This window comes from Apium graveolens, chromosome 2 (assembly GCF_009905375.1).
Source record: "Apium graveolens cultivar Ventura chromosome 2, ASM990537v1, whole genome shotgun sequence".
NCBI lineage: Eukaryota > Viridiplantae > Streptophyta > Magnoliopsida > Apiales > Apiaceae > Apium > Apium graveolens.
In genome coordinates, this window is record NC_133648.1 from 122,063,308 (window position 1) to 122,083,180 (window position 19,873).

General features: G+C 36.5%; 2 protein-coding genes across 2 annotated transcripts; both read right to left on the reverse strand.

Annotated features, from left to right (window-relative positions):
* Positions 1–6,041: 6,041 nt before the first annotated feature.
* LOC141707802 (uncharacterized) lies at positions 6,042–12,086 on the reverse strand. The gene is made up of 7 exons (XM_074511172.1): positions 11,771–12,086; positions 10,857–11,075; positions 9,414–9,500; positions 8,748–8,894; positions 7,144–7,170; positions 6,938–7,033; positions 6,042–6,375 (listed from the first exon to the last, which is right to left on the reverse strand). Exons 1-7 carry the CDS (start codon positions 11,987–11,989, stop codon positions 6,175–6,177), a joined length of 996 nt encoding a protein of 331 aa, XP_074367273.1. The 5' UTR covers positions 11,990–12,086; the 3' UTR covers positions 6,042–6,174.
* Positions 12,087–12,997: 911 nt separating this feature from the next.
* LOC141692770 (increased DNA methylation 1-like) lies at positions 12,998–18,128 on the reverse strand. The gene is made up of 2 exons (XM_074497712.1): positions 17,982–18,128; positions 12,998–14,988 (listed from the first exon to the last, which is right to left on the reverse strand). The coding sequence occupies exons 1-2, from the start codon at positions 17,998–18,000 to the stop codon at positions 12,998–13,000; spliced, it is 2,010 nt and encodes a 669-aa protein (XP_074353813.1). The 5' UTR covers positions 18,001–18,128.
* Between the last annotated feature and the right edge of the window lie 1,745 nt (positions 18,129–19,873).

Sequence of the window (19,873 nt, forward strand, 5' to 3'; positions counted from 1 at the left end):
CGAATACACATTTGAGAGCGAAAAGGATACAGAGATTAAATTATATAATTTATGAATTACATTTTAATATTTTCAATGATACTGTGAAAGCCCGGCGCGGCCCGCATTTGGTCCTTAAAAGGCCCTAATATTTTTGACAAGCCCGGCCCGGCTCGGTTAAATTCAAAGCCTGGGCCGGGCTTTGACCAAAAAGCCCGGGCTTTTCGAGACCCGATCAAGGCCCGGCCCGACGGGCCTTTTGTGAATCTCTAGGTGCACATGGGATGTGACCTGTTTCAGACCCCGGGTTGGGGCAAATTCAAACTTAGAAAATTAACTAAGTACACATGGGTTGTGACCTGTTTCTGACCCCGGGTTGTGGTAAATTCAAATTCAGAAAATTTACTAGGTGCGCATGGGCTGTCACCTGTTTCAGACCCCGGGTTGGGGTAAATTCAAATTCAGAAAATTTACTAAGTACACATGGGTTGTGACTTATTTCAGACCCCAAGTTGGGGCAAGTTCAAACTTAGAAAATTAATGAAGTACACATTGGTTGTGACCTGTTTCTGACCCGGGTTGAGGTAAATTCAAATTCAGAAAATTTACTAGGTGCACATGGGCTGTGACCTGTTTCAGACCCCGGGTTGGGGTAAATTCAAAAAATTTACCAAGTACACATGGGTTGTGACCTGTTTCTTACCCCGGGTTGGGGTAAATTCAAATTCAGAAAATTTACTAGGTGCACATGGGCTGTGGCCTATTTCAGACCTCGGGTTGGAGTAAATTCAAATTCAGAAAATTTACTAAGTACACATGGGTTGTGACTTATTTCAGACCCCGGGTTGGGGAAAATTCAAACTTAGAAAATTAACTAAGTATACATGGGCTGTGACCTATTTTTGACCCCGGGTTGGGGTAAATTCAAATTCAGAAAGTTTACTAGGTGCATATAGGCTGTGACCTGTTTCAGACCACGGGTTGGGGAAAATTCAAATTTAGAAAATTAACAAGTACACATGGGCCGTGAGTTATTTCTGACCCGGGGTAGGGGTAAATTCTATGCGTGCCATATTTGCTGTGCGTTTAATAGGAGTAAATGGACAAGAGAATAAAACAGCTCTAAGCTATGGAGTGCCCAAATTAATATTTTTCATTTAAATTGAAATATGGTAGAGATTACATTTCGGGGCAAATAGATACAGAATTTGAATCACTCGATTGAGAGATAAGGATATCATAGTGCTAACATAGAGATGAACCCAGAATTTGCACCTTTAAATCATTGGTAGAATTTCCTTAGCCGGGCCCTGTGCCAGGTATTCGGGACCTCGGTATCATTGAGATAGCATAGCTTGTATGTCCCGGGGCGCAGCACCTCCTTAATTTTATAACGCCCTTCCTAGTTGGGCTGTAATTTGCCTTGATTTGTTGGGTTTGAAGCTTCGGTGTCTCGGAGTACCAAATCTCCCACTCCATATTCCCTGATTTTTGCTTTCTTCGCAAAATAGAGCCTTGTCTTTTCCTTGTAGCTTTCCATCTTTTTCACTGCCCAGTCTCTTCCTTCATCCAAGAGCTCCAGGTTGGTTTTAAGCCCTTCAATATTTGAGACTTCATCGAAATTGACAACTCCGTGGGAGGGTGATCCGGTTTCGACTGAGAGTCGAGCCTCGTAACCATAAGCAAGTTTGAAAGGAGTCTCTCCGGTTCTTGTCCTGAGGGTGGTCCTATAAGACCATAAGACTTTCGGGAGTTCATCTGGCCTGGTTTTCTTGGATTCCTCCAATCTTTTCTCTAGACCTCGGAGTATGGTTCTGTTGGTGACCTCTACCTCTCCGTTCCCCTGGGATGGGCTACAGATGCTCTTTTATGTTTGATGCCGCACTCTTTCAGATATGCTTCGAAGTCTGATCCAAAAAATTGCAGTTCGTTATCCGAGATCAAGACCATCGGGATTCCGAACCTCATCACGATTGAATCCAAGAATTTTATGCAATCCTGTTGATTGGTGGTTCGCATGGCTTTAACTTCCGCCCATTTAGTCCTATAGTCAATCGCTACTAGGACGTAGCGTAAATCTCCTTTATCTCGGGGAAAAGGACCCATGATGTCAATCCCCCAAACAGCAAAGGGAACTGGGGAGAGGTCTGACCCCGGAAGGCTTGGGCTTTGCTTCGGCATATTGTTGAACTTTTGGCATTTGCTGCACTTCTTTACATATGCCACCACATCTGCATGGATAATTGGCCAATAATACCCTTGTCTGATGACTTTGTAGGCTAGGGCTTTTGCAACTAAGTGATCTCCGCAAATTCCCTCATGAAGCTCTCGGAGATAATAATCTGCCTCATCCGAATCAACACATTTGAGAGTGGGTGCAGAGAACGTTCGCCTATATAGTTGATTATCTTCAAGGAAGAAATGGGCAGCTTTATATTTGAGGTAACATGCCTTATCCTGATCTTCTGGCAGCGTTCCTTCTTTCAAGTAGGCTATATAGGGAGTAATCCAGTTATCAGGGCTGCTGATGCATAAGATTTCGCCCCGATCTGTGCTAGGTACCCCGAGCTCTTCAAAATATACCGAACTGCTTAGATCTGAAGTATTTTGCACGAGCTTGGATAAATCATCTTCCTTGGAGTTTTCCTCTCTGTTTATCTGCAGAATGGTGGTATCCAGGATGGTTTCCATGATACTTCGCACCATCGCTTGATATTGTGCCAACTTGGGTCTTTCGCGATGTATTCTCTATTGGATTTGTTTGACCATAATCTGGGAATCACCAAGGATGACTAACTTTGTTACCCCGAGGGATTTTGCTAGTCTGAGCCCGGAGAGTAGTGGTTCATATTCAGCTTGATTGTTTGTTGCTTCGGAGTGGATGATCAGTTATCACCCTTATCTCCCGGCCTTGGAAATATTGCATCAGCTTCCTGCTTGAGTGTACAAGAGCTAGGGAAATTTTTTCTAAGTTTGGGTATCGGGTTTCAGTGTCCTTGAGGACCTGATTTACATAGTATACCGGGCTCTGTGTTCCATTTTCTTCCCGTACGAGAGCCGAAGAAACTGCTCTCGGCCCGACCGCAATATAGAGAGATAGGGGTTCTCCGGGCTTAGCTTTTTTCAGTACATGCGGGTGCATCAGGTGTTGTTTGACTTCACGTAGAACTTCATGATATGAGAAACCTGCTGGGGTGCGGTTCCGAAAGTTATGGGAAGATAAATAACTCCCCGGATTGGAATCATTGTGTTCCCGAACAGATATAAAGGGTCCTCAAGGTAGGGGCCCATACACAGGTGGTCGAGCTCCATCCTGTTGAGTGTATGCTCGAATACTATGTTAGCAGAAGAACCATTATCAACTAAAATTCTTTTTATCTCGTTATCTGCCATATCGAGAGTCACCACCAAGGCCTGGTTGTGGTCCAGATTGAGTCCTTCAAAATTAGAATAGGAGAAATATATTGGCTCATCTTCAAAAGGCTGGACCATCATTACGTCATTATCCATGTCCGGGCTCCGGGGTGGAGAGGCCGTTCCACCGAAGACAACGTTGACCACATTTTTGCTGCTGCCCGGGGTCTTCTCTTTGTCGATCAACCTTCTCTGAAGATACTGGTTCATGTTCCCCTTCTCAATTTGATCTTCTATGAACATTTTCAAAGAGAAACAATTTTCTGTTGTATGTACATGATCTTCGTGGTACCCACAATGCTTGTCCCAGGCCTTGTTCTCCGGGGGTGCAAGAAACGGTTTTGGTGGATAATAAAAGGGTTTACCTTTAACTTTGCGCAAGATATCGGCCCGGGGCCGGTTAAGGGGTGTCCACTCCGGTTTTGGCTTGGGCTCCCTTTTAGCTCTTGGTTTTCTCTCATTTTTCTGGGGTCCAGAATAGCTGTCCTGGGGTGGGGTTCCCTAGGATTGTTGGATGTGATTCGACTGTCTGTCTAGTTTGAATCTCTTATCCTTCTTGTATGACGCGCGACGCTCCTGGGACTCGTCGTCGTCGTGGATTCCCCTATTCATCTTCATCGACTGGAGAAAATCATTTTCTTTTATGAATTTGGAGGCCAGTGCATAGGCTGAGGCCAGGCTCTGAGGCTCTCTGTGAATTAGGTCCTTGACATAGCCTTCGCAAGAGACCGGATGGAGGTTTCTCCGGAAGATATTAACAGCTTCTTTTTCTTCCAGATTGGATAGTTGGTTGACAGCTTCTTGAAATCTTTTGATGAACCCGGGGAGGGACTCTTTGCTCCTCTGTTGGATTGTTTCCAAATGACACATTTGTAATTCGTTCATTCGATTGGCCCGGAATTTTTGTAAGAAAATCTATCAAAAATCCTTCCAGGAATCAACACTCCGAGATGGTATTCGGCTGAACCACTTATGAGCTCCCCCCTTGAGTGTTGATGCAAAGAAGCGGCATCTAGTTAGGTCATTGTAATCATAAATGTTGGAGAATTGTTTAAAGTAATTCAGATGTTCTTCGGGGTCATCTAACCCATCAAAGGAATCGAAATTGAAGTGTTTGAGCCCTGATTCTCTGGGAGTAGACTCCAGCTTTCTAGTAAATGGGGTGGCCGCCGCTCCAACTTCCATGTTGCCTTCGACTTTTCTTCTAAGATCACGGAGAGCCCGAACCATTTGTTCTTGTTTGGATTCCTTTTCAGGCTCCGAATCCGAGGAAACATGGATTTAGTGAGATTTCTTTTTCAGCTTTGCTTCTTCATCCCGAATTCGCTTCTCAATGACTTCCTTAGCTTTGACTTCTTCTTCTTTCCGGATCCTGTCCCGTAGAGTAGCTCTTTTAATTTCATCCCGGGCATCTTCTGGAGGCCTTTTCATGTTCTTTGCGATTCGATCCAGGACTGATCCCCGTGATTCTTCAGAATGTTCCTCCTGAGACCCGCAGGTTCAGTATTATACTTTTCCTTCCACAGGTTCATTGTGGCTTGTATCTGTTCCGGGGTCATGTTTCCCCAGGGGTTGGCCGAAATTTCGACATACTTGTGGGCAGCTTTCTCAATTGTTATTCTTTGATCTCCTGGTTGGAGGGGTTGAGAGGGAGTCCGGGTTATGGGGAGCCCCTCGTCCACATCTTCCATTCCGTCCTTGGGTGGGGGCGGCGGTGGCAGAACCGAGGGGGAAGCGATTTCCTTGTTTTTTCTTGTTGTCATGAACGTTTAGTAATATTGAGAACTTGCGGTAAGAGATGATGCAAACTCAAATAGTAATACGTATATTGTAGATCTAAAATACGTGGTAATCACCGCTATGAGCTCCCAAAGTATTGTAATACTACGACATGTGTAGCCAAACAAGATCCACTACTGATATTTTAAGAGAGCACACTTATGGGGAAAAGTAGATCTAAGAAAGCAGATTGGTAATCTTATATGGGTGTAGTATTCTGATCTTTTGGGGCGGTGTAACGGGAGCGAGAGTGAACATCACTGGTCGGAAGTTCGACCCCTCCTTCTAGCGCCAATGATAATTCCAGATCACTCCGGGGTCCTCTCCTTATCCTACCCGGACTCAACCTCCATTTGAGGAGAAATGACGGCGATGTGTAGTGTAGCCGTAGGACTCCTGCAAAACAGAACCAGAGGGGGGTGGCGTCCCCACGGCACCTCCGGTGTGAGAATGAGAAGGGGTGTTGAAGAAAAAAGGGTAAATAAGAATTACTCGAATATATGCGGTGTGTGTATATGTGAGTGTATAGTAAAGATGAAGCAACCCCTAATACTACTTTTGTTCGGCCTTTTATAGGCTTCCCATTAGATTTTAGGGGTTTGTGCCTTGGAACTAGACCGTAGGTGAGTTTTGGACAATAAGACACGTGGACGACTGTGATGAGACAAAGTATCTCCGGATCCGGACCGTTAGAAGGTTCTGGATCCGTGGCACCTGGACGGTGGTGATGTTGGCATGTGTCCCAGAGTCTCCCAAGGTTCTTGTTAATTGGGTCCTGGGCTTTCTTTACTGGGCCTTGGGCCCCTATTACTGGGGCCGAGACAATATGGGATATCACTTCTGATTGCTGGCATTCTACAAAATCAATCTTGATTGAAGGAAGAACTGTAATAACTGTAATCCCAAGTATATACAATACATTCCAATCCAACTGGTGCTAAAGAAAGAAGCATACTTAATTCTTCAATTTTAAAACTGTATTGTACAGTTAGGACCTAAAATTTAAAGATCGTCATCACGTATGGCGTTTTCTATTACATTGATGCAGAAGCCGACAGATCTTCGATCCATCATGGCCTTAGCTAGCTGTGTTCGTGCTTCCTGATGACGACGCAGAAGAAGTATTGTATTTAGCACAGACCATCTTACTTGGGAATTTGCTTTCTTTTGTGTGAAACCTAAGCCATTAAGTAATGAGTCCAGCTGTTACAGAAACAGAAATGTTCACACTCAGTAGGGAACTGGTGGTATACAGTACAAGTGTCTAATCATATTGGGAATCTTAAGCAGGCAACATATAGAGATATCTATTATTTCTGGACAATATCTTGTTTGCATTATCTGTGAGAATTGAGATGAACCATAACTTATTCGATCTTAAGTACATGACATTGAACCTCAGATGCTAAGCTAATGTATGGTACTGATAGAGTAGTTCTTTCATTCATAAGCTGAAGTTGCAATGTTTTTAAGTACAAGATCAGATATATAAATAGAAACCCGTAATCATGACACAACATTTCAAGCTTATTCTTGTGCTTGACATCGAAGCTCTATTGTGTGTGTTCCCTAATAGAAAGGAAAATGAAATAAATGGTGTTTCCAACTTTTTAAAGGTAAACATGTTGGACAAACAAATCAACTGAAAATGCCAGATAACATAGGTACTTCCTCAAATAATATTCTTAAATCTTAACTATTACCAATACTTTTTTTTACACATGTGGATCTAAGAAGTAACAACTATACATGATACAACATATACCTGGTTAATATCAGCAAGACCTCCCTCAGCGTAGCCATACAATACATATTCAGTTGCAACACCTGCTAGAGCTATACAAGAGAACCTATTCAACATCTATATGAAAAAACATTGTACACTTTAAGTCACATTTTCCACTTAATTTTCACATAGTATATAAATGCAGAACATTAGGTCCATTGACATTAGTTGATAAAGAGACTTACAGTTGCTGAAACTTTTCCATTATTAACCTGCATGTAACATGAGGAGTCAGTGTTAAAAGAAAACGAAGGCTAAATAAAACGAAGGCTAACGAAGGATAACTGATAATCTCGGTCTTCTATGCTCTGAGTTGGTACATAGATAAGTGATATTATTAAGAAAGCTCTAATAACAAAACATGCATTAGGTGTATTTTGGTCATTTGCTTTTTAATTACAAGGATGTACATATAAGATTCATGTAAAGTTTAGCGATGTTATACTACTCTAAACTTCCAACTTCTTAGTTCTTGCCACTTCTACTGTTAATAATTTAATGTTTGCTATAATTTAATTTATAACAACAAAACATGTTACAGGTTTAAAGACATGGCATAGTCGTGATTATTTGTTTAAAAAATGCAATTTTCAGTCAGATGTTAAAAATCGTTTGTGAATAAAAAACAAGAGCACAATACAAGTTCTTATAAAATTCTATATTTTTTCTTGTTTAACTTTTATATGAAATTTAAACATAAAAATCATTTTCCATTTCCTCTCCTGATCTGCAAGGAAAGAAAATAGAAAGCCCTCCAGTATGCACTGACCTTACTTAGAAATTGCAGTAGGTTTTTAGTGAAATCGTAAGTGCTAATCGATAGCCATGAGCACAATTGTGTCCTAGACATGTTCGTCTGGCCTGATGGATGTTTTCCCATGGTCATGCTAATAAAATATAACCGCAACTTTGAAGTTGCTGAGATGTCTGTCCAAACTATATAGCTTTAGCCATGACAATACAATAGTTTGTAGTTAATGTAATTAAGTCTTTTCTGCTGTTTTGTTACCTTATTATCTTTCCAGAAATTCTACGTATATGATAGTATAAGTTAATAAGTTACGTAATAAGACTTAAGATTGTGACTGAAATTATTTAAGTTATACTAATTTCATGTCGTAATTATATTTTTGACCTTTTAACTTTCAGACACCATAAAAATATTTCAAGAAAAAGTACTTATAGATCAATTTTACACATCCAACTCCTAACTGATGTGGCTGGCTTTAGTTCCCAGAATTGATAAATGAAGGTTCAATGCTTGTATAGAAAATAGTAGGGAACATGGTTCTTTAAGAAGGAAATTTATTCAAAATCTCAGATAAGTATCATATCTAGGTAATATTTGATTGATTAATTAAAAAGAAACTACTTACAATCCTTTTGATAGCTCAATGCCCAAGTATTATGAAGTTCTCCATCCACATGTACTCTCATCACCCACATCCTAAATATTATTCAAACTTCTAGCAGTTTTTCTTTGCCTTGCATAATGTAATTTGCTCTGTGAAGTAGATATACATGGTTTTTGGTCATAATTTCATGAATATTTATATATATTTTTTTTAACAAGGAACATGCTATACAGAAAATTAAAGTCTCGTTCTGTGCACAAAACAGTCGTATAACTTACTTCGACATGACATCGTGGTTTAGGCCTTGTCGATTATACGTGTATAACTTAAATATGGAAAGAAGATTAGTAAAAATTTAAGACAAACCAATAACAAAGCACTAAGAAACATTTTGCATATATAAATGATAATGATTTAACTAGAAGAAAACATACCTCCTCAACAAACTCCACGTCGACAAAGGCAGTCCCAGCTTGAACGTTAAGTGACCCTTCCATTTGGAAAGCTTCCAAACTTGACAAAGTATACCCCTTAGGAAGAACCCCCATCAAGTAGGCAATTAAGAAATGGCCAGCTTCATGCTAGATGGTTTGAAGGCAACAAGAGATTAGGAAGATATATATGTTGTGATGTAATAACATTTATAGATCTACTAAATTAGGTAGTAATAACGTGTGAATGTGTTTGTACTTTGTACCCACTACAGTTAGAGTTGCACCGATGCTCTGTTTGGTTGGAGGAAAAAAATCCGGTGTTGATGGAATGAAATTTGTACTATTTTGTAGGTAAATTTTCATATTTCCCCTTCCTCCTTCCACTCCTTACTTTTACAAAAATGTAATTTAGAGCTGAATCCCACAAATCTGTAGATGAATGCTTCATTCCTACTACTCATTTTCCTTACAACACTCATGCATTGAGAATTTGCAAACCCTCACTTTTTTTTCACTTCACCCTCTTCCAGCCTTTATAACATCTTTAATTAATTTATTTTTTTAAGAAATTTTAATATTGTTCCTTCCTTATTCACTCTCTCCAACCAAACAGATGAGGGAATTATAATTGTGGAAGCATATTAAATGAGAGAAAACAATTCTTACTTGGATTACCCTATTGTGGTACTTTTCGCTTAAGTTGTGGCCTATCGTATCGAGTACTAGTCCACTGATCCCTCCATTATAAGAAACCTACAAAAGGATCACTTCAGTGAGACCAATAACAGAACATAGAGACTTTGGATTTCTGAAATTTAATGAAGCTAATTTATAACAGGAACAACCTAGTTGAACTCTAACGAATTGAATTAGTAGACGTGTTTGTGACAGTAGAGAATTGAACAGCACTATTACTACTCGTGCCAATGTAGTAGTTTCGAAATTAAGCTGTACTTATCATAAAATTGGAATAAAAAAGGGCATTCTTCCTTTCACTCGTGACAGTAACTGCAGTCCCAGTTTCACTTATTTGCCTCTTAGACCTCCCTAAACAAAAATTCAGGCCGTTTCTTATTGCATACCTAATAAACAAAAACAAAATTTCTCAACAAGCTGCTATCATCTATCTGAATGCGGAAGTTGTTTTCATCTTGTTCCCCGTTGTTATATGTTGAAAAATCTTGTACTTCACCAACAATCAACTCTAACCGAGTGCCAGTTTGACACTTGATTATGGTTAAATTAACTGGAAGAGTATGGACTGTGTCTTTGGATGGTAATATGTTTTTAAGTCAGATATGATCAGATGCCATGAGGTTAGAGACTTGGAGTATACGGTGTCAGAGGATATTAGAACAATCTTCTCTGTGTGGATCCTGTACAGAAGTATCCCTTACTTGCATCAATAAATAAATCTGTTAAGACCTCTATCATCCGAGAATCACTCTGATCTATTGAGACCTGGAACACTACAGATTGGAAGTCTGTGTGATTGTTACTTATTAAAGAAGCTTGATCTCAAACACATCTATAGATTCAGAACTGTTAAACCGCTTGATGAATATGCAGTCACAGCAACAGCATTAATTTCTTCTGTCTTTTTCTATACAACTGCTTCAGCAGTCGCATGTGGAAGTTGCTCCATGAAATAACAATATAATTGAATAAGAGTGACCGTCTCCATAAGTAGACGTTGAGGTTTCGAGTCCAGCTATAGGGATGGGTAAGTGAGTATTTTTAATTGTAGTAAAAGCTTAGCAACAATGAAAGTAAAGAATAACTTTGTTGATAGTTGTTAGGTATAAAATTCCCTAGCTCCTGCATGCACTTAGTTAGTAACCGGATGTATGTAGAAGAAAACCAAAAACATTAACTTGTTTTGCCCTACTGATCAAGTATCCTAATGAACTTCATGTTACTAGTCTCTGAAACTTTTCACAAGTTCGCCACATACTAAACTAAATTAAAAAACAAGCTAAAAAACTCATAGTTACAAGGAGACTGGAGTAGGTAATGATGATATTTTCTCTTAAAGCGAAAACATTTACCTAAAAAGAAAAGTGAAAAATATATATATCTGACAAAGCATAGATTTTTTAGAGAGCTTACTGCATCCGACGTCCACAGAAACAACAGCCCCAAAGAGAAATAAAAGACTTGTGTGGGACTAAATTCAAACACTTTCCATGCAGAAAGGCCTGCTATAAAAGCAGCAATCTGTAAGTTTCGCTCTATAGCTCCAAGTGTAGTATCCACTGGTGAGAGCAGAGAAGAAGTCTCTATGCCGTTCAATTTTAGTTCATCCAAGGTGTAAAGCCTTTGCGGTACCTGCAATAAAATTTATTTAAAAACAATTTTGTAGCAGAGGACAACTAAGCATCACAGGTTAAACAAAAAAAATTATACAAGAATCACAGTTCATGTTTGTATTTCTAAGACAAAATATATAATGGTTAGGAATGTAATTTGTTTATACTCCTATAATGGTTAGGAAATGCTTTATCCATGCTCCGCTCTACCCAAAGTCTCAAACTCATAAACAACCTGAATTCCAACAATTTTTAATACACTTACATTTATAGGTGTTCCTGAATTTTACTCTTAGCAACTCCTATATTCGAAGCAATATATTGTCTAATTAGACTACGAATTACAAATGTCTGGAAATCTTAAAAGAACCACACATATCTACACATAAATTCCAATTCAAAAGCCTACCAGACTTATAAGTAACTAAACAGTCATAAACAAAAACCTATTAGAACCTATATGGCTATATCTAATGTACACATACATAATTTGAACAAAGCTTAAGGAAGAGTGAAGACAGCTCCGACACAAACAACAACATGTAAAAAATTGAGAAAACAACCAAATGTATCTTGGTCTACCCATATCTCCTAAACAGGGGTTCAAATCTTGTGAACACTTGGGGTATGTGAGCGTGTTCAGTTAAGGGAAAAAATCGGAAAAAAAGATCAAGAAAACATGAAATAAATTAGGAGGGTGAGAAAGAAAAAAACCAGGCGGGCAGCTCCAAAACATCTGAGACCGTCAGGCTTTCCCTGAACATCCTTAACAAGAGACAATGCTGATCTCTCATTGCCTTTATCTAACTCTTTATCAACTTTTTGTAAAACTTGCCATCTTAATCCTCCATTGCAACTAACAATCTGGGAGCTTCTTAATCTCCCACAACAACAACAACATAAACCTGAATAAAACACTGCTGCACTTCCCATAAAAAAGTCTGACGAGTACAAATTGTAAGCAAATATTATGTCCTTGGGTTTAGCTTCATTATTTTGTAATTTTTGAATATTTATATTTTATCGTACATGTTTTAATACTTTGACCTCCCAAACAGAGCCTTATGACTGGAATGCTCCTCAGCCACAAATATATTATACAGCCACCATTGAATCTTGATAATACATCTGGACCAGAAATTGTAGCTGGCCCTATAGAGCAAATTTGGGCCTTGACTGAAGCATGACTTTTTAAACTTGTGTGTGGAAGTAGGCTTTTTTTTTTTCTTCAAAAAGATCCATTCCATAGAAAAGATCTCCAGTTGTAGTAGGCTAGTAGCTGATTGTGCAAACAATTGAAATTTCATCCTGTCCCTGATTCAAAGCATGGAATTGAAAAACCCTGCACAGCACATTGCCCAGCAATTTCTAATTTCTAATTTCTAGCCAATCATACAGTTGGAAGACAATCGGTTTTCGAAAGTGCATCATACAGTTAATGCCAAACATCAATTCTGACACATGTTAAATATATGCATTATATAGAACAGTTTTTTTTTTTTTTTATAAGAAGTGCAAATGAGTCTTTCAGTTCTCTCAAATCCTATCAGCAACCAGTAATTTCATTTTCCACAAATTAAACCAAGGTAGTCCTGAATGTAATCAAGTACAAGAAACTACAAACTCAATACAGCCAGTTAGAATGACCAAATACAGACGCTCATGATCTATCAAGCTGCGATCTACAGAGCAGCAGGACTTGGAGATGAATATTCAAAAAAATATTACATATGTAATTCACCAACAAACTTGAACTGTTAAAAATATTATGAAAGGTATATTAGTTCTACAGAAATCAAAATTTAAACATGTATTACTGTTTAGTGAACTCAAGGTTCTGGAATGACTTCTCTTTTTTTCCTTCCACTGTGAACTGATTCACTAGCGGATCTATGCAAGTGCTTCATATCCACCAAAGAACAAATACCCATCTCTAAAAGATTATCCTGATCCTACCAGCAGTTTTTGGCATGTTACAGTACCCGGAAAAGTCAGTAAAGTGTAGTTAATCAACTTGGATCTTTCGTATGATGTCATTTCCGAAAACCCAAACGAGGGACCAGTCCAAGTGTCTACAACGGAAGCAAGTGCAGGCAAAACTAGCTTCTCAACGCCCAAATTCATCAGCTTCTCTTCCAGCACATCCATCAGTGTCTTGCACATACCAAGTCTTCTATACTTAAATCGCGTAGCAATAAAGGGTACTTCTGCCACTTTGTCTCCAAAAATTCTCACAGTTGCAGCTGTGACAACTTCAGCCTTTTTCTCCAAGATCACAGTATAGAAGCCTCGATAATCTAATCGTTTCAAATCCGATTGTCTGCTAAAGATTACATCTTCAGCGACATCTCTCCCGTTCCAAGGTTCTTTTGCCGACATGAAACATTCGTGCATCACAGCAAGAGCACGATTTAGTTTCCTGGTTGTCTCAACATCAATCACATTGTTCTCATTCTTTAAAATAGTCCAAATTAAATTATTTTCCCCAACCAGAAATGTTTTTCCCAACAAATTAGCAAGGCTAGAAGATATGAACTTGCACTTTCCACTACAAAACCATTTCTGCCTCTCTACGTCTGCAACACAAAACTCACCTAGACACTTCACATGAAACTGTTGTTCACATTGCTCACAATTAATAGTTGGTTCTGAATCATCTTTTGGACAAATCTGGCCACAAATCTTGCAACGACATGATGCGCAGTACCAGGACTCGCTGACATGAACCTCGGACAAACAAAGACAATCTTGGTGAAAAGCAGATGTGCAACTGTCACACAATATTAATTCTCCTGTCTCCCTACAAACTAAGCAAAAATCATCATGTCGATTACGTTCAACAGTCCCAGTTCTTGAACCAATGTTGCTACCTTTCGCTTTCTTGTCGATTCCTTTCACTTGCTTGTCAATAGTTAACATTTGCTGTTCAATTTGCATTAGAGATCTTCCATCTTCCACAAATATATTGGCTGCAGGTCTGTGATAAGTACTACCAACATGAGCCTCAAACTTACTAAGAGTAAACACACCTTTACAACAAGAACAATCAATCCCTTCACTAGTAACCCTTCCTTCTCCCATTACACTACCATCTCTTCTGTTTCTGTAATACACTTTTGTCAAAGGTAAAATCACCTTACTTTTAATCAACAAAGCCAATTTCCCCCCTACCCCACCCTTACCCCCAATCTTTCTCTTAACCTTGTTATCTTTCTCTCCAGACAAAATCATATCACTAACTATCTGTTTCCCCAATCCGGGTCCAACATTAACATTTTCACCATCCACATCAGCGCCAACATTCACGTCTTCACCATCCACGACTTCAGCATCCACATCCCTAAACAAATCATTAAAAAATTCTTGGAAACCTGGATCTTCCTTGGACAAACTACTCTGCACAAAACTATCATCTTCCTCCACAACATCTCTCTTTCCTTTCATGCAAAGCATCATTCTTTCACCATAAACATCACCAGAACTCAGCCTTCTTTTCTTGCTTTCGGGAACTTCCACGTTGTTTTCTCTCCCAACTTGTCCTTGAAGAACACCATCACTAACTCTCCCAGACTCATGTGATCCAACAACTTCATCCCCTGTTTTCCCAACTGGTCCATCAAGAACACTCTCATGCATTACCCCCAACTGCGATTCGCTATCTAAATAGCCCTTGCATGCCATTCGAAGAGATATGTACTTCTTCTTACTATTAGGAGGACAATATCTAAGTTCTCTCTTGCCACCTTTCTTGATAGCATAATAAAATCTCCATCCCATGGCTGACAAATGTTGCTTAGCCTTCATCTGAATATCTCGAATCCCTTTAATCTTCCCAGTCTCATCGGAACTAAAATAATAATCAAGAACTGCTTGTGGGTTGATCATGGCCTCAACAACATGCTTTTCCATGTTTTGTTCCATAGCCTCTTCCTCTGTTGTCACACTTTCAAGATTCAAGACATGTACTAAATAAATAAATATAGAGATAAAGAGCAATTGTTTGTGTTCATGCGTAAAGTGATTGTGTTGTTGTTAATTTATAATAGCTAATATCTACAATTTCTCGTTTCAATTAGGATTCAAAAACATCAATTCAAGTTTAAAAAGGAAACTGGAGGGTTTTTGACGCGGAAACTTGTGATTTAGCTGAATAATGACACGGACGTTGTCAATTATAATCAAATTAAATTTAGGATTTCAAGATTTAAGTGGATGTTAAATAAACTAGTTATTTGTTTCTGTTTGTAAGACACCTTACCAAATATTACAAGTCGGTGAAGCAAAAGTATAATTTTATTGTTGATAAATTTTATTTAACAATATTTATGATTTTAATTCAATTATATATTTTGAATTTAATTGATGTAACTAAAATAAATATATAGAATATTTTAATATTTTTTAAATAATCAATTGGAAATGTTAAGTAACCAAAATTCTTTTTCAAATGCCTATATGTCAGTACGGTTAATTGTTAATTTCCTAATAATATGATAAGACTCCGCGTGCATATATATGCGCATACAATTAAAAATATGTCACATATCTTGTTATATTATTTAGAAAGGTTTTTGGGAACGAATTTGGGGTATTTAGAACTACTCTAATCAATTAGTTTATTAATTAATATGCACACGATATCTAGGGCTGAGAACGAATCCGAGTAATACGGGTTTGAATCAGGGTTCGACTCGTTAATAACGAATATAATCCGCATTCGTATATAAAATGAGCGAATTCGAATCCTCCTTTAAAATTTGAACGAATATCGAGTCGAATCTCATCATTCTGGTATTTGGTCATATATATATAGAGTAGTTCGAAATTTTGAAAGTACTTAAATATGTATGTATTAAAGATATTCGATTTTTGTTAATTATGTTCATAATATATATAATACATGTCATGCATATATATTAAAATTGTATTCTACAAAATGATAACATTTTAGTTTTGTACTTATTTATCCGAGTATTCTTAATTTTTTTAGTATTATTTTAGACGAATTCAGATCCAAATATATAAAAACGAGTAATTTGACACATAATCGAGTCAAACCGAATCATATACGAATATTTATATTCGAATTCGAGTCGAATATGAGCAAAGAGTGAAAATTTTGATTCGAATCCAAACCAAATCCGAACGAGTATTTTTAAATTCGAGCCGAATCTGACGTTACAATTGTTCTTACCTATGTGACTCGTTTTCAGCCTTAACATTAACTAGAAAGATTATTAGAATTTAACAAATATGTATTAAGATAAATCAAATCAAAGTCTTATTCATCAAAATTATGATTGTTAATCAAATCATAAACTTAAAATTATGATTGTTAATCAAATCATAAACTATGATATTGGGGTACATCTATGGCTCGTATCGCCGAAATCTACATACTGTACTTTTTTGATAGGCAATATAGCAACTGGTTATAGCCGTGAGAAACACATAAATCGGACTTGTCATTACACATTCAAATAATTAACTAAATTATAATCCGATATGACACATATAAATGACGTAATATACTAAATTAATGCAAATCCATGATCCCGAATAACAAAATAAACAAATTAAATTGTCATAAAAAGAGAGAATAAAACTCAATATACGGGTAGCAAAATACTAAAATTCTTGATGAAAGTTTTTTTAAAACAAATAGAAAAATTAAAAAAAAAATAAAAGGGGGATTGTTATCAACAAAAAGGTTGATGATAGCCCGTAAGGGTTATGGTTTTAAAAGAGAGAAAGGAGGAACAACTCTTTTAAAAATATTTTAATATAAGGTGATTATTGAAAGATTTTTTTAATAATTATATTAAAAGAGTACTTCTCCAATCTTAAAATAAACGTCCTAATTTTTTCATGTTTTTTTCATCCATTTCACGCGTATAAAAACATATTTACAAACATTTTTTTCTTTTCTTTTTGTATTTTATAAATATAGGATGTTCAATTTCTTTATATATATATAAAGAGAAAATACATTTATTATATATGTGAGAGGTCCCTGACAACGATTTGCCAGGAAGCCTTTATACAACTTTTTATCCGTTGGATCAACTATCCAACGACTATGATTAATAAAAATATCTATAGAGACCGCGAACATGGAGAAATTAACTTTCACGGATTGCGAACATTGTCTGCGATTGAGACCTGAAATAAATTTCTATTTACCGAGTGAAAATGGACCCCCTGCATTAACATCAAGTCCCAACCACAAACAATGTTCGCGGTCCGCGATAAAAGGGCAAAAAAGTAATTTCTCCAGACCTCAGATACTGTCTGCGGTCCCAATAACAATTTTTTTAATTACAGCCGTTGGATGGTTCATCCAACAGATAAAAAATCATTTGTTGTATACGGGTTCCTGACAAACCGTTACAAGAGACCGTCCCCCATTATATATATATATAAGTCCTTATTGTGTTTTTTTTATGCGTGAAAATACATGAAAATAATTTGAAAAAGACATTTATTACGTGACATGGTAGTAATTAATTACAAAAATACTTTCACTTTTAAAACTTATTTACAAATATAATTTTTACATTATATTTATTGCAAAAATATGTTAAAATCTATTATGTGCCGGTAAATCTGAAAATAATTGTTTCATTGCTTCTTCACACTAATATCTCTGATCTCTCATGCAATTGCCTTAACAATTAGTTGATTTATTAACCATCATAATCCAATTGTGATATAATTTTGTATGTCGTTGCGAAGGTAATTCAAACAACTAACTCGTAATTTTGAATTAACGTATAAATTTAGATCTGTTTCTTACAATTGATCTAATTTGGTTGCGTCTCAAGTAATTGGGATTTGAGTGTTAGATTTAATCATGTATACAAATATGATCAATATATATACATGAATCTCTCAATCAAAAAAAAAATTAATAGTGAAAGCGTACCTGAATCAGAAGATGCCATTGATGATCCTGATATGGGGCAAGAAATGTGGATACTTGAAGAATTTAGTCCTTACTATCTCCTCTATACGTAAAGATGGTTATGTGTGTTTTCTAAAAATTATAAGAATCATAATTTTTAGTCAAACATAAAACTCATTATATAGAGGGAATAACATGACTAACCCTAATGAGCTTAACTCATAACTGCCCATCAAAGTTATGGGCCTAGGTACTTAACCCATTATATATATAAATATATAAATATTGGATGTAATAATTAATATATATTAAATGATATATATGTATATATATATAAGGCGCAAGTCTAATTTAAATGATTAATAATAAATAATACCTGATGGATTACAAATAAAGGACTAGATCTTGTTGAACTCAACATTCACCAGTACAAAACTGAATTTTACGTCGGGTTTTTTACATCGACCATAAACTCAACATTCACTAGTACAAAACTGAATTTTATGTCGGGTTTTTTACATCGGCCATAAAGGATGTCGACATATATACTACTTATATACGTCAAATTACTAAGGAACCAATATATATTATTCTTTTTCAAGAATTTTTTATGTCGGTTTCGGAGTATAACCGACGTATAAGAAAATATATATGTCGATTTTTGGAATGCTGATGTACAAATTACGTTTTTACGTCAGTTTTTGGGAACCTCGCGTATGCGAGTTATATATATATGTGGTTTTTAATTAGCCGACGTATAAACCAACTTTTTACGTCAGTTTTTTGAGACCTGACATATAAATTTAATATATATACTAGCTTATAGATCGTGCAATGCACGATAAAATTTATTTTTTTTTTATTTTTAAAAATTTATTTATATAATTTTTAATATACATATATTGTTATTTCTGACGTTTCAATATTTTTTTTTATTTTTGATAGTTTATTACAATATTGTTGCTCGAAATATGCAGATATTTAAAAAAATACGCATATTGAATTAAATTACTTTTTTTTGTGTTATATATTATATACTTATATATATATATTATATTGTATATAAGATTGTGTCATATTTTGGTATTTAAATAATTGTAGAAAAATGTAATCCCTTTATATTTATGACTGGTTACACATTTAATCATATTATATGTATGAATGTATTAAGACACTGTATCGCATTTTGTGTTTGAATAGTAGTAGAATGTTGAGCAAGATTGAAGTTGTATGTTTAACTCAACAATGCTGGTTTGGATAACTCAACATAGAACGAAGACTTGTATATAATCTATGTTCCACTTATATTAGTACATAAAGAAGATGTTAGGATCGTAATCAACTGTAGGGGGCGGGTGAATACAGTTAATGCAATCAATTCGACAAAGGTTCAACAAAATCAACAATTTTTATATTAACAGATAAAAACTGTTTACAAACGTACTCTCTCGAAAGGATGAACAAATATCCTTCAGAGCTTCTAGGTTATGCGAAAGATATAATAATGTTCGCAATGCTTTTAGCATGAACCTAATCTGTGCTTTATATAGAGCACATCTACACAATGTATAAGGAATCCTATTCTATTAACAACAAGGAAACCTAAAACAATGCTTCTGAGATAAAGTCCTTCACCGCCTTGAGTTCATATTTCCTTTTCCTTATCGAAGATCAACTGATGTGACAAATACTGATTACATCATCCGTTGACATCATCATCCGTTGATATCATCATCGGTTGACATCATCATCCGTTGATATTATCATCCATTGATATAAATTCTGATGTGAACTTCTGATAGTTTCTGATAATATCATCAATTGCTTCTAACAATCTCCCCCAACTTGTTCATCATGAAAATATGGACAAGTTTCAATTGATGATGTCAAAACTATCTAAATGCATGAATCAA

What these genes read in the sequence shown, in the direction of transcription:
- LOC141707802 (XM_074511172.1), bottom strand. Translation starts at nt 11,989, where the DNA reads ATGGGAAGTGCAGCAGTGTTTTATTCAGGTTTATGTTGTTGTTGTTGT. An exon ending in ACCACAATAGGGTAATCCAA is followed by an intron (nt 8,895 to 9,413) that starts GTAAGAATTGTT and finishes CAAACCATCTAG; the next exon opens with CATGAAGCTGGCCATTTCTT. An exon ending in ACGTGGAGTTTGTTGAGGAG is followed by an intron (nt 7,171 to 8,747) that starts GTATGTTTTCTT and finishes TGTTACATGCAG; the next exon opens with GTTAATAATGGAAAAGTTTC.